This window comes from Pezoporus flaviventris, unplaced genomic scaffold (genome assembly GCF_033815535.1).
Source record: "Pezoporus flaviventris isolate CSIRO_AGI_PZ_B2104156 unplaced genomic scaffold, CSIRO_AGI_Pfla_v1 ptg000036l, whole genome shotgun sequence".
Classification (NCBI taxonomy): domain Eukaryota; kingdom Metazoa; phylum Chordata; class Aves; order Psittaciformes; family Psittacidae; genus Pezoporus; species Pezoporus flaviventris.
Window position 1 is genome coordinate 14,562,728 of NW_026892584.1, and position 27,623 is coordinate 14,590,350.

Here is a 27,623-nt window from a genome sequence, read left to right on the forward strand (position 1 = left end):
GCTCAAATTAACTGTTTTCCTGCTTCTCCACAGGAGGGGAAATTCTGCTTTCACTTAACGTCACATTAATCAGCCTGATGGCCTTAATCTTGCTGCCTAAAGAGCACACAGAAGAGCACTACTTGCTTGCTGCCCTCCTCGGACAGCTGAGCCTGTGTTTCCCAATACTCTGAGCAGCCAGGCCTTTGCCCTCCCGAACTCAGCATTTCACAAGAACAATGGGACATGTGCTGGCAATGTGGCACCAAGCACTGATAAAGCAGAGGGACTGTAGGGAGCCTGGGCTACAAATCACCAGTGCTAAGTAAAAGAATGTCCTGTCATATCAAGTTATCTCACCTGCTCTCTGCCTTCAACAGCTCATCGGGGCATTTCCCACCGTTTATTCTGGGGGCAGTTTCTGCTTGAATTCGTTTGATAAAGACCACAGGGATGTGACCCACTTCCTTGGAGACACCATTACTTTAATACATGGATGCCTAACCGAGGGCTGTGCTGGCAGCTTGCGGCATCCCACATTTACATTGCCCAGGAAAGATGATGGGAAGGAACAGCTCCTGGCTCTGGCCCAGCTTACCAATGAGCTCTGAGTCTTTAGTTCTCAAATATCATCTCTCTATTCCTGCCTTAGCAGAGGTCATAGGAATAACAATTTCTAACTTGCTCTTTTCCTTACTCCACCAAGTTCACCCCAGCTTCCATATTTATTCTGTGTTCCTTTCATATCTCGCTACCCCCCCCTTTCCCTCTGTCATTCTCCTGCAGACTGAGTGCTCTGGAGAGAATGCAAAGGCTATTACCCAAATTGCATCTCTTGGCAAGTTCCTGCACAAGCATTTCCATTCTCAAGGATATGGGCAATCTGAAAAACTGTGGGCATCTTGGCAGCTGCTGCATCATCCAAGTGAAGTGGAAGGTGTTCTTAATTACAGAGCATGAAGATTTTGCTGGACATCTGCTATAAGGGAAGGCAACACTCATCTTGGCCAAGTCACAACTTCAGGTATAAGAATCTACATTAAGTCATTCACCTCTAACTGGTGAATGACTCTAATGGAGCACATCACTCTAACTGTAACTCCTTGCCAGAGCTGACAGACTCTCTGTATCTTTGGAGAGACTGAGACGGACATTAAAGCAAAGTGTCAGACCTCAAATGTGTTCTAAAGTGCCTCCATGCAGGTACCTCAGAGGAGTAGCTGCACCCACACATATCCAGCTGCCAGTGAAAAAATGAGAGTTGTCATGGGATGGAGCTTTTTGAAAATCTTTCTATTTTCCTATGAGCCTAAATCGGAGTTTCTGGTACCAAAAATCCATCACTATTGATCTGGAAACTTTGGCCATTGAGAACTGAGTTTTTAGGTGCTAAATGTGGAACACTTGTGGTTATTTGTTGGAAGTGCTCAGGAGCACCCAACTCCAACAGCTGAGCTGGGCGCAGCTCAGATGTTACCCAAATCACATTTCCAGGCCCTCAGAAACTTAAATCCCTAATGTCAGCATCCACTTTAGATTTTATTTATTTTTTAATTTGCCAAAGCTACATAAGCATTTAGTAAGAGCAATGCTTCCTTACCTCAGCAGGTCAAGGTGGGCATTCTCAGCTATCTGTAAAGTGTTCTGAAGGAGTAATTATCAATTATTATAAGTGGCACACAACTGGATTGTCCTTGAATCTAGTGCATATCATGATAGAAGCAAGAAGTCTTCTGTCCCCACCACCTCACCACTACTACACAACAGCCAGGAGCAAGAGCAACTGTACAGATGGAAAGAGTCCATAGCCTCCAGTCTGCAGGTCTGGTGGACTCATGCAGATGACACTCCATCCCTGTGCCAAGCTGCAGGAGAAGGTATGGTGCTGTCAAAAGCATTTACCCTTCCATGGCCTCCCACAGGGACACCTGGTTATCTCAGAGGCAGGCATTCTCATCCCAGTTTATCTGCAGAACCACAGGCAGCAATTTTCTGTAGGCTCCATAGTGTGTTCTTGCTCCCTCTTGGTTTGTAATTTCCCACTCTGCTCATGTGCACCATTGCTATATACATATCTGCACTAAACAGCTCACAGTACGATGCATACTGAAACTATACAAAGATCTCTGGCAACCTGGCCAAAACTGCCAAGTTGACAGAAAGGACAGACCCAATGGAAAGAGAAAAAGGTGAAGAGGCTCTGGCCTCTGCCATGCATGGATGTAAGCTAAACACAGGAAAACTTCCTGTTCTTTTTCTCTTGCATACAGACAAGAGGGAATCTCTCTGTAGGAGGGGGACTGAACAGAGCAACCAAAACCAGGAAAAACAGAAGGTAAGAAATAAGTGCAACGGAAATAGGTCCATACTTACGATCTGAGCTGAAGTCATCTACCAAGATGATCTCCTGGATGAGGCTGGGAGGGGTGCGGTTCAGGACACTGCAGGACCCAGGGAGGAAAAAGACAATCTTTGTGAGCTGCCATGACAATGTAGGACTGATACACCTCCCACCTGCCAGGCTCTGCACAGAGTTCTTCACATCCTCAGAGATTAACATGCTCTGGTACCCTGGAGTCAGAGCGGTTTGATTCTGACCTTTTTGTACCTCTCATTTCTTTAAAATGCTTGAACTAATTTTCCATTACCTTCTTCAAGTTCGTCCCCTGGTTTTACCACAGTTACACAGCATATTCAAGCCTCCTCTAATGCCTCTATGCACAGGCAAGTCCTCATTGCCTTCAACAGGACTGCTCAGTAACACTTAGGCACCCCAAGGCAACAGCTATTCAAACTTTAATATGAAAAACAGAGGCAAACATTGTCCTCCTAGTCCTAGCAACCCATCTCATTTCAGTGGCACCTGCTCTTCTGATTTTGAGCAATTCTGGAGAAAAATTGTTGGCTTTTTGCGTTTTTTGTTATCCACAGGAAACAGACAAAAAGAGTAATCCCATACTCCCAGGAATGGAGCTATAGAGAAATAAATTACCATCTTGCTAAGATGCATCATTGATGGCTTCGCATACAGAGCCAAAGTTTCTTCAGTTTGGATGGGTTTTCTGCTGTCTCATACAGCAAAATCCTGACTGCTCAGTATCACATCCCTCTCTATTTCAGATCTCTGCTGCTTCATACATCTCTGAGAGTATTTGCATTTTGGGCTTGCATGTCTGCAGATGACTGAACTTGCATTTTTCAAAGCTGAACCTCATTTTCTTCTCTTGGCTCATACCTTTCTGGTTATTCCAGCATGGCGGGGTGGAAGGTGGGTGCTGTCCCTCTTTGCAGATATAACTGCAGCTTCTCCCAGCATAGCCGTCATCTGCATATTTTACAGACAAGGGTGGCCTGCACTGAAATTCTTGTCAGTGCAAGCTGAATGCAAAACATAATCAATCCAGACAGGCTGCATCCTGCCGCGTAATGGCTGTAAAATAGTGTTCTACACCTTCTCCCACTAGCTTGACTATTGGCAATGCTCACATTCTCTCCACAAGTTTCAGGTCTTCCAGCCCAACACAACCAGGGAAGAAAAGAGAGCAAACACTTCATTCTCTCTTCCTCACCTGTCCACCAAGTCCCCAGTAGAGAGAAAACACTCCTCAAGGAGTTCACAGCTAATTGTTCAATGCCCAGTTCTTCTCTCAGCTCTGCAATAATTTGCTGTGAATCCCTGGGAAAGGTACTTAATCTTCTTTCCACTTTGTCTTGCTTATCTTTTTAACAAGAAACATAGTAATCCTAGTATTTCACTTCAGTGAGATGCAGAGACTGGCATGATAATCTATTACTATTAGGCACAAAATGCTATTAGAATTCAAAAGTCAAAATGACAATTGCCTTTTACAGCAGAAACACAGATTGTTCCCCCCTCATCTCATGGATTCCCTACCTCTTTTGCCTTTTCTTGCAGTATCAGTGTCTTTACGCTGTTGCATGACACCATTGCCAATGAGTTTCTCGCCTCTGCTAATACATCCATTCCTCATCAGCTCACAGATAATCTCCTTTATTCCGATGTTAGCAGAGAAGCACCCTGCTTTCCCTTGTTCCAAAATAATCTCTTTTGCCATTATTTAAGTTGTGATTGTAATGAGTTGCTATACCAAATGCTCTAGCACTATGACAGCATCCTTTTAATTAGAATTTGTACAGGATGTCTGCATAGACACTGACAGCTGTTCAAGTCCATTGACCTAAAGCCTAATTATTCACCTTCACATTTGCACCAAAACCAAACAGTCCCTGCAATACTTACTGAAATAAAAAATAAAGAAAGTGACCATACAACAAAGCAGTTGATTTTCCCTTCTGCAATAATAGTCACCGCAGAAGAAGTGATTGTATTGCTTAACAACTAATCAGACAAATATCAATCACACAAAATGCCTTTTGAGTGACAGTTATTTCTGAAAGAGAGCAGGATGCCAAGCAAGTAACTGGTTTAAGAGTGACAGATATGTCTTGCCAAGGAAAAGATACCATGCAGGCAAGCAGCTCTTGACTGACACACATCTCCTGCAGGACCAAAGACACCAGCAACGAGACATTTGAACTGGCATATTTACAGGTGCTGGTGGATAGCCCATTCCCTTTTGTTTTTTCCCCACTCCCCTTCTTATTCTCTTGCTGGATATATTTAACCAGTTGTCACCCACTACACTGAAAACAAATGAATAGTCTGAACGACTCCCTGCATGGGGCTGTAGGACCTGGGTCAGCATGGCCTGTTGGTGCACTGGCCCGGTCCTTCTGGCAGCTTTCAGGCTGGGCAGCAGGTCCTGATGCCCTTGCCTCGGGCAGAGGAGGAAGATGGCTGGAGCCCACAGCAGCAGGCAGGCACGCAGCACATGCTGCCTCTGGAGACCAGGAGAAACAAGCAACTGGGTGCTGGAAGAAGAAGTTATTTCTCCACAGAGTCACTACTCTATTTTTCCCCTCTCCCTCATACACAAACATCTCTCCCATCCTCAAGTGGCAACAGCAGCACATCACTCCTATTGCTTCCACCCAGCAGCAGAGATCCCAGGGGCAGAAGGGAGAGCCTAGCAACTGCTGAGCTGCCAGAGGTGCTTATGTGAGCCTTTGTGTGCATGCATGCAGGTGGGGGTTAGCAAGAAGGGTCTGAAGATCAGGGTCTGGTCCCTACAGCTGCTGTGTTTAGATCACACTGAAATGAACAGTGATGCAGGAGCCTCGCCCCTGAATCACTTCCCAAGACCAGCATTACCACTTAGCTGAGTTACCTTTCAGAGCTGTCAGAATAACACAGTAAGATAGTATCTGACTCAGGGGAGCACATACAGGCTCTCCGAGTTCTAATTTTACATCATTTCAATTCCAGTACCCTTTTCATATATTTCTTCCAAGAACTTCCCAACATTTTATAGATGATGTTTGAATGCTCAAGTTTAGGCACTCGACAGCCACGCTTGCAAAGATCTCAGGTATGAGAACTTCAACTGGTAGTACATATTCTGCTCACCTCTAAAGATTTGGCTTCTTAAAGGTTTTCAGCCATAGAATAATTTGCTCAGTGCTGCCTATTTCCATCAGCTGGCCTCTTCCACCCCCACTTCTTACAGCATTCCCTTAGCATAATTATGATAACCAAACTTGGGAAGAGGCCCATAACAGTGGAATCATATTTAACTTTCACCAGATGCATCTCAAATATTTAATTCTAATTATCTAAATAACCGTGCTCTACCTGGCTTAAGAAACCTCTTATGGATATAGAAATAATGACTAGCTGCAAGCCTGACTAGTCAGCAGGTAAGAAGGCAGTGCAATTTTATGCCTCCTGTTGCTTAATATCACTGTGGTTCTCAGCAGACACACAGCCAGGTCATAAAACCAAATGGAACAGAACAATTCCTTTGATAGCTGACTTATCCCAAAGTGCTGCAAACTAATTACACAGTATTTGGTGCATTGTCTGTGTATGTGAATTGAGCAATAATTACATACACAGCAGTAACTCAGCCTGGCATTCAAATGTGTTTTGCTGAAAGACAGGACTCTCAGGTTACAGAAGAGGTCTTGAAGAGCACTGTGAAATCTTCATCTCCCTCTGTAACATCAGTGTCAACATACAAGGGAGACTTAGCTTTATGCCTCTTCTATCACTGCAGCCATGACCTGAACCTTCACCTCTGTGCATGGTTGTCAAACCTCCCATGCCTCAAAGACAAGGCTGCTAGCTGAGGCTTGGTTGTGTGACACTGGAAATACTCTGGAGCCCAATAAGAATTCAGCCTTTGGGATCCCTTGTCAGGCAGGGATAAATCATAGATACCTCTGACATTTGATGTAAGCAAGGAGTAAATCAATCACATGCACTGGCTATAAACCATCTGGTAATGAAGACTCCAGCTATAACCAGAGGTCTGGGAGGTAATGCCATCCACCCCACCATTCACAGCAGAGTGCAGCCAGTTCCTCCCAACAGCACTCCTCTGGTGGCAGCAGGACTGAAGGGACCAATCTGAAAAGGTGGGTTATCCATTTTTCAAGGTCTTTTTGGGGGGCTCTGGGTTGCAGGAGACCACATCTGAGAGACTGGTAATACCACATCTTGAGAGCTGTGTCCATTTGAGGCTTCCCAGGACAAGAAAAAGTGGGACATGCTGAAGCAGGTCCAGTGAGCGACCACTAAGACAAGGGTCTGAAGCATCAGATGTATGAGGTGAGGTTGAAAGAAATGGGGCTGTTTAGCCTTGAGAAGAGAATGCTCAGAGTGATTGCAGAGTCTCCATTCTTGCAGATACTAAAAACTGATCAAGCGTAGGCAAAGGCAACCTACTCTAGTTGACCTTGCTTTGAGCAAGCAGTATCTTAATGCATCAGCAACACTCGTCTGCTCATTAGTACACCTCACCTCCATAGGATTTGGGTATCAGTCTCCCCCTCTATGCATTACTGCTGCTCTGAATATCATCTTAACTATCATGGCATCTGACTATTTGATTAAGTGCCTTAAGATTTTCTTAAGTATCCTACTACCATGGTTTCTGAACACCTAACCGTTTACTGTCTGACCTTTGCTGTCATTGGCAGAAATCTCCTCCCGTTGCCCTAGCAGCACTGTTGTTCCAAACAAATCTGCTCATTTTCTGAACATTGGCTCTGTAGAACTCATTTTACGGTTCAAATGAGAAGGAAATGATAGAGGTAAAAAGGCAAAATGTGTTAATGCAATATATAGAGGTCTCTGGAAGCACAGCAGCACCAAACCTGGAAGACAGAAACCCAGCCTTCTAGCCATAAGGCCAACTTGAAAAAGCCTGTTATTTATTCACGAAGCACATTTCTCTAAGCCCACAGGATATGTCAGGGGAAGAAGTAGTGATGATGAATAATGCATTTGTTAGTGATACCGTCAGCTCAACCTTCTACCCGGACAATTCACTCTTCCTTCAGCCTCCACAGGCTGTTCTGGGCCCACTTGCACGCTTTAGAGACTCTTTGAGAAATGATTTGAAAAGTCAGAGAGGGCAGATGGCATTTTTGTGTGTAAAAACTAAAATGAAAAGAACCTTCACGGGTTCTGCAGGGATGATGGAAGTGGGGGAGGGTGAAGGAGCAGCTGGGACATTGCTTTGTGGTACAGATAACTGCATGCTTCTGTCTACCTGGGGATGCTGACAGGCCCTATGCCACCTATTTACTTGGTTAGATTCACCCACAGCCGGTACTCAGATATGGGGAAACACAGGTACAAGATAGCAAGTGTCTTGCAGGTTCGGCAAAGCCTGTGTGCAAAGCCCAGGGAGCATCTGGTGGACCATGAGGTGCAGCAACTGTTCAGCAGCAATTGCTCAGACAACAAGGGCTCAGTCTCCATGAGACCTGAAGTTCATCACCTTTTGCCTGAAAGACTTGTGAGCTGTGCCCCTGCCCTCACTGAGCCAGCCCCAGCTCCTGCAACATGTGCCCTAGCAGGGAGCAGGCTGCTTATTCCTATTTATGGAACACAGTCCCTCCCAAGCCCCATTCCTTAGCTACAACTAACAACACACTGTGTCCCCTTTGGCTCCCCCTCACTCTTCCAAACCAAGTTCTATTCCCACCTGCAGTAGACCCTTTTCTGATACCAACGAATCTCTCCATAGAGGCTATGCAGCGGCTAACTGCAGATACCCTGTCTTTGAAGATACACCCACAGTGCCAATCCAAGCCCCTGACCCGTCCTAGTGGGCCAACTCTAAGGCAGACCACACGCACTTGGGGAACTACAGCCACCCTGCTTGGCTATCTGCTGTAAAAAGCCTAGCCCTCCACCAGTGCCCTTCCAGGCACCATCATCTGTGCCCAGCACCCTTGCTGAACTCACCTCTTCACTGTGCGGAGCAGGGTAGAGCGTGCCTCATTGTGGAAGGTGATGATGAGACTGGTAGCTGGCAAGTCTGTGTCATATCGTACAGAAGTGCACCTGCAACACAGAGGAGCAGAAGTGTAAGACAAACATCAGCCACCTGCAGCTAGTGCAGCAATGTAGAGTTTCTAGCGGAGAAGAGTGTAATATGCTAAAATCAGGAACAGCACAGTTGAGCTGCAGCAAGGAAGACCTTAGCAGCTCCTGCACCAAGGCTGGCAGAACTTAAAAAGAACTGTGACTGATGAAAGGCAAAGTTTGGAGGCTGTGATACCTAAACTCAAACGCTGCATGCTTAGGAGGGCATATGGAGTTTTATGGGGAACAAAGTTCGACATCTTGGGCTCTAGTCCCTGGATTCACCTGCGATTCATGTAAAGTCTTGTTTATTCATGCATAGGTCATGTACATGCTAAGGATGCATGGAGCTGGCACACCAAGGCATCACTGTATAAAGCACTTCAAATTGTTTGGACACTGGACTTAACAGAAAGGAGAACACTATCTAGCAATGTGATTTGCATCAAGCAGTTGCAGAAGTTCAACACTAATACCTCAGCTGGCAATGGAAAGCAATTCCTCTCATCTTCTCATCTGACAGTGTAATGTTAGGTGCATACACTCATACTCGGAAGGAAGGGCTGGTTGCACCAGGGCTGCACATACCCTACGGAGAACAAACACTCTTGGGGAAGAGCAACTCACAGATGTGAACCCTGGACCCAACTGTGGCCGATACTAAGAATGGCAGATTTGGGCTGATCTGCTCCTCCAGAGTGTCTGTCTTCTTAGCTTCAAGCCAGTGTCAAACAGCAGTTAGTGTGCACTAATTGTCTGCCCAATGAAGAGCAACTGAAATTGTGGCCTAGTGTGTTTAACAGCTTAAGGCCACACATAGACTGAATCCACCCTTGGGAAAAATACAATTCAGTTCTTACAACCACTACCTGTACTTTCACATATGCTTACTATTCTTTTATGGCTATTACTAACCTGTTACTGTTCTTGTCATCACATTCGATCCTACTGGTTTATGACTGTTTCATTGCAAGATTTTATTAAGTGGACTGCAGTGTCTTTCAGCAATTTTAACACATATAAAGAAACCTTGATAAAGAATAAAGTGGAAAACCCGAGACCAGACAGGAGACGTACCACATTTATTATTGTTTTAAAATAACTCTATGAGATAATGCATATAAACTGTGTTGGGCATCAGGAAGTGCAAAAGCAGAAAATGCTGGTGTATATGTTATTTGGGGAATTCTTCTCAAAAACTCAGCATTTTTACAGCATCACAGAGGACAAGGACAAAGTTTGTGCTTGAAAGCTGACCCCTTCTTTGGATCAAAACCTAGCTACGTGCTAGGTCAGAGGAGCTTGTAGGATGTGTAGTTAAGTATGCCAACCTTTGCTTGGGTGCCTGAAGAAAAAGTGACATATTAGGGACCTATTGACCCTCCCACTCCTTAAATGGGGAGCCAGGTCCATCTGTGACACATAGATGGCCTTTCCTCAAACCACAGTCTAACATTTCCAGGGACAGTGATTCCACCACTTCCCTGGAACAGGCTCCCCTCCTAGGCAAGTGGTAGAATCCCCATCCATGGAAGTGTTCAAAAAACATGTAGATGAGGCCCTGGTTTAGTAGTGAACTTAGCAGTCCTGGGTAAAAGATGGATTCGATGATCATAGAGGTCTTTTCCACCCTAGTTCTATGATTCTGTTTCAGCTGAAATAAGTCCTAATCCTAAACTGCCACCCCAGCCACCATTCCAATAGTCTTACAAGACAAGGTATTCAAACACAGCTCCTTCATTCCCAAACTGCCACCTCTGCCAAAGGGAAGAACACAAAAATAAGTTTTACTGCTCTGATTATACTCTACTTTGGACTCCCCATTGCTGAAGGGAATCCTTGCAAAGCTGGCGCTGAAACGGACATACATTTCCAGGGAATCACCTGTATGGTTTTTTTCAGACTAAAGTGCATAGATAAGGCTTTTCACAAAAAACATGCTCTGCATGCTACCATGGATCAAATTAAACAGTAATTCACCTTTGAAGCGAGCTGATTTTAGGCCACAACACAACAGCAGATTAACGAAACAGCAGTTCTGCATGGCAGGGAGACTTGTCAGTAATCAAGGACATGATACCTCTGCCTCTGAGTCATTAGAAAGCCAATCCCAAGGACTATGCTGGGGAACAGGAGCACAAAACTTTTATCTCACAACCCAGGTGGTGACTGCTTGCATTCACAAAGCACTGAGTGCTGTCAGTGAGGGCAGCCTCACAAAGCTCTAGGTCTCCTAACATCCCTTTCACAGTTTCAATTGGGTTAGATGCCTGTTTTCCTATTTCCAGTGGCTGTGAAGTTTTGCTTTGCAACCCTTGGTAGGGTTTAGGTTCCAGCCCAACTAGACAAGCATTACAGATATTGTTAGCTTGCTGGTTTTAATCTGTTGTCAAGTAGGCTGTTTTACACTGCCCTATCACAATCAAACCTACAGTTTTCAAGGTACAACATTATCTTTTTTGTGCTCCAGAAACTACAAAATAGTTACCTGAGCACTATTAGCAATTTAAGGATGAGTTTAGTCAGCAGAATAAATTCATGCTCAGTGAAACCAGACAGAACAATGAGCACTTTGCAAGCCATGAAATATTCACTGTTATTTGGCCATTAGTTTTATCTTCACCCAACAGACTTCATCCAAACCATCATTTCCAGGCTGGAAAGAAGGCACCAAACTAGCTTCAGACAGCCAGAGCACAGCACATGAAGAACACCAGAGTAAAGCAAGGCTGCAACAATGGCATATTTCACAGCCAGGACAGAGGGTCACTAAGGGAAGACATGAGCTTGAAGGGAGTTTTGCAAACAACTGTCAGATGAGCAATTTGATCTGCAATGGAGGGGCTGTGCTGAAACATCAAGATGATGTTTGGACCTTGGAGGAGATGCTAGAAAAGCAACAAGCTGGCACTGAGTTAGTCAAGGGTTTCTTCACATTTGAGACCTTTCCAGATTAACTGTGAAATACAGGAAAGAAACAGATGGATGCTGGTGAAGAAAACCCCCAACCACCCTTTGTCAACATTGCAGAGCAACACAGGAGGAGGCAGTGGCCTCCCCACACCAAGGTTGCATGGTACCTGTAGTGCCTGGTGTCCCGAATGGGCCGATTGCTGCTGAGTTTGTCACTCTCTAGCTGATTAAAAGCATGCTGGCGGTAGGGGTCTTCTCCAGCCTTCAGCACCTTTGAGGACAGGTAAGCCTTCTCATCAAAACCTCTCCGGCTGTTCTCTCTCTGGGGAGCCCTTGTCATCTAGAGCAGAGACAACCATCAGAGCATTAGGGAGAACACCCAGCTCATGTTTAGACTCAGGTAATAATGTTCAGACACACAGACACTAAAGCAGGTTGTTTTCCACACATCTGGAAGTGGCTAAGGTAAAAGGGAAGGCATTACAGGCAAAAGCTTGGAAAGGAAAGCAGGAAACCTTCATAGATGTAGTGCTATATTTGCCCTTTCCAAGGAAAATCACAGGCCTCACTATCCTTACTGACTGAGCTTGGGATGAGACCTGCTGCTCCTGATAACGCAGGTAGAGCCAAATTCCCTTCAGCACTTGTTGCACAGAATGTGCAAGACCGCAGCCGCTTGGAAACCCTCCCAGGCAACACAGGTTTGAAAGCAACCTCCAGCCAATGTGGCTGAAACACGGTATTTTGAGGAAAACCAGTTACAGTCTGTCAGCAATCACTATCACATACAAGCAGCTGATTTCACAGGTTCCCTGCTGTGCCTTGCCCAGCTTTGTCCACTCCCACAGAAGTCCATGATAAAGCTGGAAGCTGCATGTGACTGTCTCCAGTTCCACACAAGAGCTAAAACACTTGAGCCATCCCTTTTTTCTGCTAATTTTCTGCTAGCTTCCCTAGGCCACAGAGTCAGTGCAATGCCAGCCCCTGAAGACCATTCACTAGGGCCACCAAGAGGGAGGACAGGCACAGTTGTAGCCCATGCTGAACTCTTAGATACAAGATTCTGGTTGGAAATAAATTAGAAACTGCAAAATACTGGCTTCTAAAGCAATCAGGACTGTTTCTACAGTAAAAGTATAACACATTGTCTATGGTAGGCATTTGGTAAACCGAATCATGAAGAAGCCATAAAGTGCTCCCAGCTTTGTACAAAGAAGTGCTAGATGGAGCTCCCTGAAAGTGCTGGAAAAGATGGATTCTGGTACATTCACATCTTATCCAAAGCGCTGGATAATCCCCAGATCTTGACATCATTCTCTGTAAAATAGCCCTCTAATACTAGGCTCGATTACATTTCTCCTTCTACTATAAGGCTCCTTTTAGGAATTTTAGAGGGCAAGAGACCAGGCACTGGTCCCCAGTATCACACAGGGTTTTGGATGAGCCACCTTAGTGGGCTAGGAAACAACTCAAGAGATCCAGCACCACAGCAAATTCCTTAAGCAGAAGAAAGCTTAGAAGAAGAAACATCTCTGCACCTTTTTCCAAGAAGGGCTACCCTGCAGTGCAGACAGGCATAGGACAACCAGGCAGTTGGGTAAGATTATGGCAAATGAATTCAGTGTAGAGAAGTGCAAGATAATGAACATTAGAAGATACAAATTGAATTACTCATACATATTGATGGATTTCAAACAACCATGACCTCTTGGGTTACAGATCTGAGTGTCCCCATGGACAACTCAATGAAGCCCTGAACTCAGTCTGCTGAGATGAGAAACACAGCAAATTGAGTGCACTGAAAATGGGACAGAGAGAACTGAAACTCTGCAAAACACTGATGTACAAAAATTAGTGACAGCTTAGCTAGCCATGGCCAGAGTGCAAGTTTTGCCAAGCTGGTCTTTGGAAGGAAGCTATTGGAGAGTGAAGACAAACTAAAGGTTAGAAGGTTGGATAGAAGATTAAGAGAGAGAGGGGGAAAAAAAAAAGAGTGGTCCATAAAATTATGCCTAATACAGCCAAGATCAGCCTGACGCTCAGGTGTCCCTTTCTTACCATACAAGAATAAGGCAAATGACCATTCACAGTTTAAAAAAAAAAAAAGCTCACCACTACTTTCAACACAAAGAAGCTTATTCAACTGCTGCACAACTAAGCTGCTGCATATAGGTTTACCCCATACAGCTGATTTCACAGCCTGCTGCCTAGACTCTCCCTTGAAAGTCTAATTTTCAGTACAAGGAGGAAAATAATTACTTTTGTACCTCCCCATAGCAGGTCTCAGGGCAGGACTTGGCAGCCAGGGATCATCCTACACATCAGACAGGAGTAGGGCAACTGGGGGGCATCAGGGCAGGGCCTATGGCTTGGCAGCACAGGGCTGTGGGTAGCTGAGAGCCCCTGGGGTCCTGGGCAGGGTCGGGGGAGCCCCAAGGAGTGGGCAGGGACAGGAAGGTCCATTAGTGCCCTCAGGGCCATGACACATCTAAACTTGAACTTTTAGGGGCAATTTCTCTAGATACTACAGTTCACATGTTACTTCTATGTCAAATTTATAAAGCTGAAAAAAAAGCACTGGAAATTAATTGTCAGTTAAGAACAATTCTCACTTTTATCTCAGCTAGCATCAATTTGTGCTCTCTTCAAACAGGGAAAAGGGAGGATTCAGGGGATGATATCTCAGAGAGCCTAGCTTCAGCTTCCTGAAAGACAGCTAATCAACAAGCAATCAAATATCAATCTATCTGTGAGCACCAAGAAGATAACAAGGTAATAAATAGGAGCCAACTGAGATTTGACAAAAAGCACATCATGTCAGACCAACCTAATTTTCTCCTGTGATGGAGTAATCAGTCTTAAGGGTGTGGAGGAGCAGGAGATAAACACATCACGACTTTGGCAAGGCTTTTGATAGAGGCTGGTAAGATATTATCATTAGCAAGGTAGAGAAATAGTAGTCTAGATGAAACTACTGCAGAATGGGTGTAACTGGTTGGAAAGTCACTGTCAGGGCAGAATTGCTAGCTGTTCACTGTCAGAGCAGAAGGGCTATCGTGAGAGCAGGTCTTCGGGGTTTGCTCTAGATCCAGTGTTATACAGTATTTTCGTAAGTACTTCGGATATTGAGACAGCATGTTTGTCATATCCATAAGAAATTCAGCAAAAATGTCAGATATGTTTGGAAACAGCATTAGAATTCAAAATTATCTAACACACAGAAAAAAAACCCACATCTGAAAACAATAAATGCCATTTAGTAAGGGCACCATAGACCTCTGCTGTTCATCAGGTCCATGTTAATACAAAACATGGCAGAAACAGCAAGGTAGCAGAAAAGCCTCAGAAAAGCCCTAGATACTATAGCTCATTATAAACCACATAACAGCAATGTCAGGTTAAGAGAAGAAAGCAAACACCATCATGAATGGAGCCCAGACAGAAACAAGCCTGGCAAAGCGAATATAAAACTTACCTTTAAGGACTGACTTGCTTTATCAGATTCTTTTCCTAGAATATAGATGGTTGGCTACAGGACATCTATCATTATTAATTCAAAACATACTTGACAGAAGCAGCACAGGTTCTCTATGAAATAAGTAGTCAGTCCCCTGCCAAATCCTCTGAGGAGGGTAGACTGACATCCACCCCCTTTTTCCTCTCCTTTCACATTGACACCTCTCACTTCAGGAAGAGGTCAATATAAACACATATGAGCTTCAGGCACATTAAAGGCACAGGATGTACAGCTGAATGCAGGGTCAAGTCTTTTATCACATAAGCAGGACATTCCATACCCATAAATTCTTTATGCAGCTACAGAACATGTACCTCCATGCCTGAGGCTGGAACTACAAGTGGGAGTTATGGGAACAGAAAAGCCCAGTTCCTTCCGACTGATGCTCTGTGAGAGACCAAAAAAGAATTTGCTATGTGAAAGCAGAAATAAATAGGTACTAGAAATGTGAGTGTCTAATACTCCTTTTCAGTAACAGAATGAAATAAGATCCTCTTCTGCTCTTGAAAGCACATTCTTATTTGTGTTTTGACATGGCTCAAGAGACCAGAAACAACTCAAATAGTGAAATTAACTTTGTAAGCATGGGATTAACGGAAAGGAACTAATGCCATGCACATCTATGAAAACCTGAGAGCCTCATTTTTCAACTAGCACCATTATACTCCTCTAGTCCTTATCACTTGTGAAAGAGCAAGGCTATAATATTGACAGTGCCACTCACCTCTGTGCATTGTCACTGTCTGTCATTGGACACAGGCACCCCAGCTCCAGTATCGTGCAAACAGTCACACTAAACCAGAGCAGCTGGGGACTTTAGGGCTCTAAGATACCTTTCTGTAGCAGCAGGCTTGGGCAAGTGAAAAAGGGATAGCCGTACTCCAACAGTCATGAGGAGTCATTACTTACTGAAGTAAGGTGTGCAAAACTTTCAAAGGTAAGTGCAATTAAACATTTTACACTTACTGTAAAATTAGTCCAACAGCAGTTTTGTATGACAGGACATATACTTTGCAGCTCTTGCATATCTTTCTTGCAAATGTTTAGAGCTAATACAGCAAATTGGAGCAGGGGACTGCCAAGCTTCTCTTTTGGTTTAAGCTCATTTTCATGATTGTGTTAGCTCTGTCAAACTCCAGAACAGAAATGCAATCACAAATCATCCCCAGTGAGTGTCTTTAGCTGGAAGAACTGACCAACCAGGAAGGTCTACTTGACAAATATGGACACAAAGCAAGCCAGGGAGTAACAACCTTGCCAAACCTTCCTCCCAGTTAAGGCCATCTTCAATTTACCCTGCTGCCACAGCCACACATACTGCCAGTGCCGCCACCCCAGCCCTGCTAGCACCTCCATCCCACCAGCCCTTCAAGTCCACCCTTCCCGCAGCAGACATTTCCCTACTGAACTGGTTTAATGTCAGCTTCAGCCCATTGGATTGCTGACTGAGCAAATCCTCTTCCCTCATAGCAAAGATCAGGGCTCAGTCACCTCTGTAAAACACAGGGGAGCTGCTGGGGCTGCACCCTATGAGATTCTATGAGATTTTGCTCCATGGGCTCACTCCACTTGCTCCACAACGCTGTTCCAGAGACCTGAAGGCATGTCCCAGAGAAGACAGGACAGCACAGCACCACTACCAACAATCAGATGTGGTGGTACTGTGCAGTGGGGTAGTGCTTGGGGATGCTAAGAGATAGGTGCTGCTCAGCTCTGTGACCCATATGCTGGCACATGGATGGGCTATGCATGGCACAGAGCACAGCTGATTGCTGCAAGAAGTCCCAAGGAGCAAGCTACTCTTGATGAGCTGAATATGAAAGATAGTATCTTGTGAAGGCCTGTTGCCATGAGGATTTGTTTTAGAGAGTGTGTTGCATTTCCAGCTGGGTTTAGGAATCCCAGTGCACACAAGGCTCTTGTTATGTCTCATGAAATAGTCTGTATACTTCTCTGGAAAACTGCTCAAAAGACTTTAATAGAAAAGCTGTGCCTGACAGCACAGGGCTTATTTTATTCATGCTTTGTTTAACTGCGTAAATTAATTGTAAATGTGGTTTAGGAACCATGCTCTTATGGCATTTCTGCTATGAAACGTTAATAAAAACTACCACAGCTAAATAGAACCATCTCTGTTCTTCAGGAAGTGCAAGTGCTGACAGAGGAGCTCAGAGACCAATCTGGATGTTTTGTGTGTAGCTTGCACAAACTGGAGTAACACAATGGAAGCAGTAAAGCTACTTGAATTGATCAGCTCCCATAGGCAGTTAATAGGGCACAAGAGATTTTCTACTGCCATCAACACTGGACAATCTTGAGACATGCTGCCAGTTCAAAACTGAGCAGGAAAGACCAGTGGTGAGCCCCCAGCAGAGGCTATTTTCAATGTCCTCTGAGAAAAGGCCATGGTTGCCAGCTCAGGGTTTCTCCAGGCCCTGTGAAAGAGCTGTGTTTGCCAAGGGATGGTGGGAGTGAGAAGCAGCGAAAGCCTGCTGCTTGCCCAAGGTGCCTCTCCACCTCTCTATTCTTTTCCACTGTCTCCTGGCATTTATTGCCTTCTGTGCATGCAGAAGCAACTCTGCCAGCTCTGCAAGACTGCATCTCTGCTCTCTTTTGGTTTAGGCCCGAGAAACTCTTTCTATCCCTGTCTCATGGCTGGGAAGTCACAGGATTTCACCAAATACTTTCTGTTTTGTTCTTCTCATCCTTCCTCACAGTTTTTCCAGGCATTGAGCTGTTGACAAGCAAAGTGTCCTCAAGCATCTGGCCTGAAAAGGTAGAAATCCTGCATAAGGCAAGAAAGGAGAAGAAATTATTTTTCTGTGTCTGGTTTCCACAGCAATGTTCTCCCCTACTCATCAATTTTTGGATGCTACTTTCAGAGCCTCTTCCAAGAGACATGGAAGGTGGCACCACATTTTCCATGTTACTGCTTACATCCCAGATGAGGTGAACATCACACTCTCCTATAATGTCTGTCACAGACATGGATTGTTAGTGTGGAGAGTTTAGAAACAGGATATTGCTGACTTAGAGGTCACAGCAGTGTGTTGACAGACAAGCCTTGACCATAAATTTCAAGCAGACTTGTCATGGTTTGACAAACTGGTATTTCAGGAAGTTTGGGGGAGGCAAATAGGCAACGCAGGATGGGAAAACCATGTGGTGGAACTTTACAAGGGGGAGCAGCAAAAAGAAAAACAAACCGAAACCCAAAAGCAATTAAGTTAGTACCTCTTATCATGAGCAGTGGTTCTCTGATAGCTTCACCACCACTCCCCACATCCAATTTCTCAGCATAAAGAAAGGTGGTGTCTGTCCTACCACAGTCCCAGCTCCTTGCTTGCATGTGTAAGAATCACAGCCTTGCTTCTGGGGAAGCTAAGTGGCCTCTGCTTAATGATCCTACTTAGCCATCTTTTTAGTGAAGCTGATGAAGAAGCTTCCTTCTTGTGATATTTACCCTGACCCTGCATGTCCTTGTCTACAGGAGGAAGACATGCTTCCAGGAAGCACATCTGGATCACTATGTCCAGCTCTATGTATAGTAACATGGGTTGACAGCTGGGGAACAGCCAAAAGTGAGTAGCACACAGTGCACAAGCCCCAGCACCACAGCACACATCAGTTGCAATCATTTTGCAGACAACAGCCCTGGGGAGTATAGGGTACAGGCTGCCATGCTGGTTATATGAGCTCAGCATCAGACTGCATGCAAACAAGTCACTTCCACATGCAGTGCCTGGTTTTAGCACAAACTAAACCCTCTCCACCCCCATGCAGATTAACAATCCATACATAAATCATGCCAACTTGGATTTCCCTCTGAGTACAGTCCTGGTGTATACTCATTGTAGAATAATAACCTGAGAAGCTGGAATTTATTATACAACCTCATGTGTGACAGGTGTAGGATACTGGCAGTTATCATGCTTTACTGCTGGCCAACAAAATATAACATACAGCAGATGACTTCTATAAAGTATGTCCATCTTTGACCCAGCTATTTAATCCTGAGCAGACCTGAGAAGTTAGCAAAAGCTGGATCCTACGAAGTTTTCTAGCTCAGCAGCCCAGAGGCAGGAAGACATTGCCCATAACTGCAGGGAGGGGACATGATGCCCTGGGGCATCCTTCTAGTCTTTTGTTTTTGGGAGTCTTGAGTAAGGCACAGCAGTAGAAGCCAAAAGGGTTTCAAAGATAGATGCCTGAGGGCACTTTCTTCCAAACAGCTCTGAGGAAATCCAGACCCTAGATGAAGTAAAGCAGTTGCCAAGGCCTATTCCTTCCCTCAGTTTGAAGTCTAATGCACACAGATGCCCATTATGCAAAACTGAAAAACTATTAACATTTTTGGTTTTAATATATTTATGACATGCATATACATTGATTTTGTATAAACATCTGCATGTCCAGATACATATACATCTGGCTTCTACGTTCATTTGATCTTCATCTCATACCCTGCAGTATGAGCCATTTACTCCCTATTTGGCAAATTTTGTTGTGACAGGTACGCTGCCGTTTTTGTTGATAGAAACCTTTACTCTTTCATATTTTTCTCCAGGAGAAAAACAATGTGGAGGAAAACCCTGAAAAACAGTGAGGGAATGGTCTTTAAAATTACTGAATCCCAGAACGAGAGAGCAGTGTGAGGTCTGTGGGGTTTTTTTTTTTCCTGAAACAGCACTTGTTTTCCAAGCACACCTCTCTCCATCTGTAAATATGCATGATAACATCTGTCATCAAGAAGAAGACAGACATGACAGTACACTATTAGAATACCTAAGGGACTAGGCAATTCGTGCTTGTACCCACACCAAAACAGCAGCATTGTCAGAAAGAGATCCCAAAGGGTAGCCTCTGGGAATGAAGGATTTGTACAGAGAAATGATGGTCACATGGACATGAAGCTGTCTGCATTCAGACATCTGTTTAATATCACACAGCGAACCTCCTTAACAAAAGCCATCTAGGTTAGTTGCTGTATGTAGGAATACTGTTCTGCTAAAGATTATATACGCACAGTTTGTAAAAGTGTGTTTCGAGGTCCTTTAGAATAAAAAAGGCACTATGAGAAGCTGCGTTTTTTTCTTGGGGAAAAATATCCCAGTCTTCATATGCCCTGGTTTCCAAGGGATTTTGAATTATTAAAATAAAGAAGAAAAATGAGCAATATTTTGTTATTTGTCTTCTAAGTGCTAGATGTTCAGTGTCCATTTAGGCATTTCCTAACCCTTGATTTATAGCACCTTTATCATGACAGACTGACATACAGTATTTGGCATTACCTGAACCTTGATTTATAGTATCATCTGTATTATGACATACTGACATATAGTATTCTGAATTAAGACAGATAATGTCCTCCTGATTACCTGGTAGAGCTGTGAAGCCAGTAAGACAGTTCAAATGAGGGTGGTCTAAGTCTTCATTAAACATATCAGTCACATAAATTGTATCTTTATTCCCACTACCCCACTTACACTGTCTGAACAGATGCAACATATGTGCCTCCTGTTCTGATGTACTAATCTATTCCCTCTGAACTCAAGTGACCTACATTCAGCCTTTTTCTCCCAGTGAATCACAACTGTCTAGAGTGACAGATGCCGCCACAGATATTTTCACAGAGGAGAAAGCAACTTTAGACCTCATAAACTCCTAACGTAGTCAGCAGTTACCCAAGTTATCCAGTGGACTAGTTACCCAAGAGGTGTGCAGAGGTCAGCTAGCACTGAGGACTGGGCATTGCTTACCCAAAGCATTCAAATGCTTAATTATACTAAGCTTGGGGCTCATTTGCTTTGCCTTCAAGATCATGCTTCGAGGGCTTTTTGCTAAGGCTAGAGAAAGGAAGTTGGATTGCCTTTTTAATCATTCATCCTCAAGAGTTAGAGCTTTAAATCAGGATTAGAAGATTAAGAATAAAATAGTGTGGGTTTGCCGCGAGCCAACATTCACATTCTGCAGAAATACTGTGCACGTGCGCAGCTGAGCCATGAAGTCAAGGGGGCATTTCACACCCCCACCAGGGACAAACCCAGCCCCACAGCAGGAGGTAGGAATCTATCCCCACATTCCAGCAAGGAAAGATTTTTCCTCAACATGCTTCTGTAAGTAGATCTTGCTCAGACAGGCATGATTTTGAATATTATCCAATTCCTCATCAACTCTCTTCTCTCTCCCTTTGTTTATCAATCACCAGATAGATGCTGCTACAGCCTCTCACAGATGGCTGCACCACGCAGGTGGGAAGTACGGCACACCCTGCAGACAGAGCCGGGTGGCAGTCTGGCCTCAGGAAGCCACACTCCTGCCTTTGTGCCAGCTGCAGTACCACGCTGCTCCTGGAGCCTGCCCCACCGCCACAGAGCCTGCGTGGAGCTTGTGTTCCCAGGAAATAACACTCAGGCAGGACAGAGCTTTGACAAGTCAAGTAATTACACAATGTTCCGCACAGCTCTTCCTCACATTCGCTTTGGGACATCACAAAGAAAGGCTCTTGGCAGGACCCGCTGGCTGAGAGTTAGCCAGGCCCAGTCCAAAAATGCAACTTATCTGTAAACCGACAACCAAACTAGCATTTAACGGGGTGACTTATATGTGACTCCTCATGCTGCTGTTGAATCTTGACCTGGCTTCTTAGAGAAGTTCAAGAATGACCTTCAGCAGGCTTGTATTTTGGAGGTTCTAAGCATTCTGTAGTGGCAATAGTGATGGATCCACGATATATTACAAAAATGAGTCCTCCTGCACAAGGCCTTGTTCACTCAGATATTCTCTCTCTGTGCATTCAGCCCTGAGGCATGCAACATTGTCTACTAATAGAGGAAAAACTCATTGTTTATTTGTCAGTAAAGATTTGAGAGTATCAGGCTGTTGGCATTTTGTTTAGGAGCCAAACGATGTTCCATTTTAATTGATTAATTTTTCAGTTACTGCATTGCTCCAGTTCCAGAACTCAGCAATCAATTTGAACTGACAAGACCCTCAGAGCCATGCTCTGCTCCTGCTTGGGTCTCCATTTGCAAAGGCATTGAATTCACTTCCCAATAGCAAACTTAATCAAGGATGCATACCAATGAGAATCATGCAACGGGCTCATATATGCCTGTCAAATAAGAAAAAACCCTGTGTTATGCTACATGGGCCTCTGTCATTGTAGACTTCAATCACATTATTAATAGAGGCCTCCACAACAGCCTCTCTGCTCTGTCATTTAGTCACTGTCAACAAGGAAAGAGCTGGGCTCATACAGAAGAGCAGAACCACTGAAGTGGGCATCACAAAAATACATTTAGGACAGGTATGGTCAAAACCACTGCCCACGGAAACACAGCTCTCCCCATGCACAAAGCACCGCGATCCCTCACACAGCCACTTGTTCGATTCTGCAGGTGCAAACTGCAGCAAAACAAAGTCAATGATTGTGATGAGCAGTAAGAATCTTTAAAATAGATTACTCTATCAATCCCCATCCAATACAAAAGGCAGCCATCATCTGACTGCACACATGCAGTGCTCACAGTCCTGTTGTGAGCCACATGAGGATGCAACTCTTGGGTTCCACTGTTAGGAGAACCCATAGCTTTTCTTTTGAAAGGACAATTTTTGCCTTCATGGTTGCAGAAGAGAAACCTGGGTACCTAGAAATTCAAAACCCATAAGGTGAAGATAAAGGACATAAAACTTGATTTTCAAATGTTTGAATGTTTGTGGTCAGCAATAACACTGCTACAGAAACCTTAGGCTCTAGCTGGTTTTTGGCCTGGGTAAACCATAGGTGTGATCAGGCAGATTATGTGAGCTGCTGGTTTTGAGTTCATTTTTTAAAAGATATGCCTGACATTTTTTTCTGTAACCAGTCAGGTTTTGCCCAAATTTCATTTTCGGAAAGCTCCCAGAGCCTCGCAGCCCAGTCTCCCTTTCCTCACACCACGTGAAGACCGTACTCCTGGTAGCTTACCCCATCACACCTGGCTGGCTCACAACCCAGCCATCAGCTCAGCAGCTGCCACTCTGTGAGCAAGTTTTCAAACTCAAAGCTCATGCACTGGTGGTAACAAAAATGAGGGCTCCCATTTCTGACAACTGGGGCTGCGATGCTAACCTCCTGCTTCCCAGAGCACAACTCCAAAAGGACACCAGTGCTGTGATGGTCAAAGAATCTTGCCTGGGTCTTCAGCAGCCTTCCTAAATATGAATGAAAGCTAAACTAGACACGTTCAGTCCTGTCACAGCTCCATGAAAACCACAGGGTTGCTCACGAGGATGAGCTCTGCTCAGTGAGATCTGCTTTTCCCTTCTCCACCAAGAGCTGCATGAAGCCCAGAGGCTTTGTGTTTAGAAGAACGCAATGTAAAAGTCTAAATGTGCTGTAAATTACTAGTGAAATCTAGTGGCAAAATTCCCAGTGACATCAGCAGGACAGGATTTCAGCCACAACAAAAATATAAACAGAGAGAAACAAACACACAGAAAGCCCTCATTGAGGCCCCAGTTTTCCTCTATCTTTCAGTTTTTCACACTCATGATTTTAGTATGAGCTATTGGTAAAATCAAACTGCTTAACGCACCAACCTTCTCCTTCTTCCAAATCTCTATTTGCCCTGGAAAATAGCTAATGTTTAGAAACCATTTTAACTAATAAGTTGTTAAAAAGCCTTCATTACCCTGAAGACAAATAATGTATACATTTCTAGCTGGAGGTTGCAGTGGCAAGATAAAGATTAAATGCAATACAGCTTGTTAGAGACATGGGGTCTGTTACACAATTCATTTTGTCCCAGACAGAAAAAGATGTTGAGACATTCTTCACATTTCTGGCTCACTCTTGTGGGGCTTTAGCATCCCTGGCTCCAGAAGGGAACATAGAGATGAGCGAACATGAACAAAGGAAATATGCTGAGAGGTTTGTTCTAAGTAGGTTTAAAAATATTTCATAAAACTAAAAGCAGAGCTGTGGTTGCAAGAATGCGGACAGACAGCACCAAAGATATCACAAAATAAACAAAACACATACCCTAAAACAGAAAACCAACCACCCAAAAACTTGAAAGAACTGTTATAGACAGAACAAGATGCAGGAGGCCTACCCTTACATGAAAGGTAAATGTGAAACAGGAATTAGCCTCTAGTTCTGCATTACTGAGTATGTATGGTATAAACATGTCTTATTGTAGCTGGTTGGATATAACAGGTATTCTCTATAATGAGTCTGAACACGACAGGACTATGGACCGACAGCTCCCACGCAGTGTATTCACCTGCACACCCTACCGCAGGCAGTCTATCCCACCCATGCTGCAGTTGGTCTGACCAGCAGCACACCCAATGTCAATGAAGGGCAACACTCTTTAGCAGAGCAGCACCTCCTACTGAAAACACAAACAAACAAAAGAGAAAAAGGTTTAACAGTTCAAATCCTATTTTTGACCAGCAGAAAGACAGCTGCTGGGGAGATCTCTGCAGCCACAGGGTGTGAGCCAGAGCACGCACAGCAGCTCTCTCGCCCATGGAGTAACGTTCATGGCTCAGGATCCAGTCAGTGGCCAGGACAGCATTTTTCATTCTTCCTTCCTAATTAACAGATGTTTAATCAACATGAGCTGATGAAGGGGCTATTCACTATCTGCCAATGGATATATCACTTTATGCAGCTTTTGCCCCTTCCCCCTCAAACCAATATTAAAAGGAATATTTAAGGTTGTAAAGCCAAGCACACAGCAAAGCTATCTGCATGCATGTCCACTGCAAGCAGTAAATGGCAAGACTGTACATAATTACGTTCCAACAAGCTCCCTGACGCAGGGACTCCAAGGACTGAGATCCTTGGAGTTCTTCCCTGGCTTCTCTGAACCACATGTGAAGTAGAACAGAAACAAGCAGCATTCCAAAAGCATCCAGATAAAGTCCCTAGTGATATCTCACACTCAGCAGCTTCAACAAATTTGAAGCCTGAAGTGGCAGTCAGGAAGAATCAGCCTGCAAGTCGGTACTCATGGGAGTCAAAGCAGCAGCAAGCCAGAAAGTCCTTCATTACAAGAAGCAGCTTCCTTTTCAGGATCATCCTTCTGAGGGCTGCAGAGAAACAAGACCTCTTTTAGGAGACAGCATTTTGAGGTCTTTTCTCCGCTTCAAATTCATGCCTTCTCAGGACAGGTCTTCTCTCAGGAAGCCAAGGTCTTCATAGACCTCACGGTCATAGCAAGGTGCCCTACACTTCCATAACTGCCCTGGTAGAAGCTCCTACCTTTTTTCTCCTGTCCTATTGCCCAATACTGTTGTGGTTTTTGGGAGATGCTTGTGGAAGGGAAGGTGGCAGAGTTATCAAAACACCCCATGATTTAAAGGGGCTTTGGGAGAACCTGGTCCATCTCAGCCAGAAACTCAAAGCTCTCTGCTGCTGGTACCTCCACTCCTACTTCACTGATTTTAACACTGCCCATAACAGAGTGAAAATGGAGAACAAGAGTGAAAACAAAGCAAAACCCAGAGCCACTGCACACACAACTAAACTCCATGCCAGGGAAGGAGCTGAGCTGTCATTGAATGTGCTGCTGGAAGCTGCAAATGACACATTATATGCAAAATGAACTTGCCTTCTACAAGTAGTTGTCGTGGTTTAAGCCCTAGCCAGACAGCTTGTTCACTCACTCCCAGTGAGTGGTGCCAGGCTGAGAGCAATAGAGCCCCCCCCCACCCCGGGGCTCTCCCCTTCCCCGCTCCTGGAGGAATGGGGAGGAGGACCGAAAGAGTGCAACTCCCACTGGTTGAGACAAGAACAGTCCAGCAACCAATGTACAACACAAATCACCACCGCTACCACCAACGACAACAATGATAAGGGAAAATAACAAGGGAAGAGAATACAATACCACCGGCCAAGAAACGAGTCCCACCCGGAAGCCCGTGTCCTTCTGGGTAACTCCCAGTTACCCCCCACCCCGGCCATGACGTGCTGTGGTATGGAATACCTCCCTGGCTAGCCTGGGTCAGGCGCCCCGTCTCTGCTTCCTCCTGGCTTCCCCTCCTCCCTGGCAGAGCATGAGCCTCACAAAGTCCCCGGTCAGGGTAAACATCACTTAGCAACAACCGAAAACATCGGTATCACCAGCACTGTTCCCAGGCTGGAAGTCAAAACACAGCACTGCACCAGCTGCCACGAAGGAGAAACATGAGTGCTACTGCTGAACCCAGGACAGTAGTCAAAGTCCTCCCAAAACCTGATGAGAGGCCAAGATGTTCTTAAACTCAAAAAGCAGGATATTCCGGTGGTAATCCCATAATCAGCAATTTCTGATCAGCCATAATAGTGATGGCCCCTCACCTCTCATTGCCTGGATGGCTAGCAAACAAGCAATGACAGACAACCCCAACTCCTAGCGTGCCTCAAGCAGAGGGAGCAGTAGGTGTCATATTTGAAAAGATCCCATGGTGTCATAAACCCACTGTTGCTTCCCTTTACAGCACCATTTCTGTCTCTGACTGCATATGCAACCACCAGGGCACAGGCTATAAAGCCCAAGCCTGCAGCTGATACAGAGATCTGTCTACATTTCTAGATGATTGTTACCATAGCAATACCATAGTAATTTTTAGTTTGTTTTGATGCTTTTGGTTTTTTTAATTCTAGGTTTTTATCCAGTGCAAACAGAGCCAGTTCCCAGTTATGTGAGAAGGAAATCAACACTTGCAGTGTGCTGCACATGCAATAGGGCCTGCTGCCTGGGAGCAGGACGCTGAGAGGAGATGTTCAGCTCCTGCCTCATGCCCTACTGTGATTACGGGACTCAGCCCACTTCATTCACTAAAGCCATTTCTGATGCCTGCACTCAGCACGGTGTTGCTACCTACCCACACTGTTGAGTACCACACTACTGCGCCTCCTTACCTCCTCGGGAGCTCTTGTGATTAGCTTTTCTCAGAAGAAGCATCAGATGAGCATCCACTTTCAGCTTCTCCCCTAAACAGTTCAGCCAAAAGCAGCTTACAAGACAAGAACAAATAAGGTAAATCCAACTTTTCCTTTAGTGCTAGAGCCTACTTCCAGGGTCTGGTAATGATCTACACAAGCCTACAAGTATCATAAGGGTGTTTTCCAGACCTTCCATATCAACATACATTGGTCAACAGCTTGTGTTTCAGCCTGTCACTCATAGGTTATTCCAAAGAATCTGAAAAAGATGAAACAAGTGGACTGCCAGACATTTACTGCTCCAAATAGCACTAACTGTGATCATGTTCAGAGTCAAGAACACCCAAGGGAGAATCCTTCCAGAAGCAGGAAGAAAGGTACCCTTTTGCCACGAGATTTTACTTTTATTTTTAAAAAAGAATAATTTGGGAAAGCTGACCCTTTAGCAACCAATGCCTTAACTAGATGGAATAGAAGAAGATCTTAACAGCACACTTTTCATTAGAAACCAGCAGTTAGGTTAAACAATAGAAAACTGTCTCAAAGCATCCAATCTTTTTCAGGTGTGTACATCATAAAATGGAGTGATTTTTGCACACGTATCCTCCTGATTTGCTAGGCCTGCACGCTACCCATTTCTGTATGCTGGTTCACAGAGGATAACAGCCCAGGTCTGCTCCTGCAAATGAACAGACAGTCCTTCAGCGCAAGCAGTAGAGGGTTGTACAGCAAAGCTAAAGGCCTGGAGATGATATATATCTCTCAGTCATGCTGAACCACAGAATGAATAATTTTATTAAAGGAAATCAGAAAGGTATCTTTCAAAAGTCCAGTGA

General features: G+C 44.6%; 1 protein-coding gene across 3 annotated transcripts in view; it reads right to left on the minus strand.

Moving 5' to 3' along the window:
* The window catches only part of GALNT16 (polypeptide N-acetylgalactosaminyltransferase 16), a 72,983-nt gene that overhangs the window by 26,333 nt on the left and 19,027 nt on the right, over nt 1-27,623 (minus strand). For all 3 annotated transcript variants that reach the window (XM_061463263.1, XM_061463262.1, XM_061463265.1), the window contains exons 2-4: nt 11,518-11,690; nt 8,318-8,416; nt 2,353-2,420 (exon numbers count right to left, since the gene is read on the minus strand). In XM_061463263.1, the coding sequence (XP_061319247.1) occupies nt 2,353-2,420; nt 8,318-8,416; nt 11,518-11,690 (340 nt within the window). The remainder of the gene's footprint in view (nt 1-2,352; nt 2,421-8,317; nt 8,417-11,517; nt 11,691-27,623) is intronic.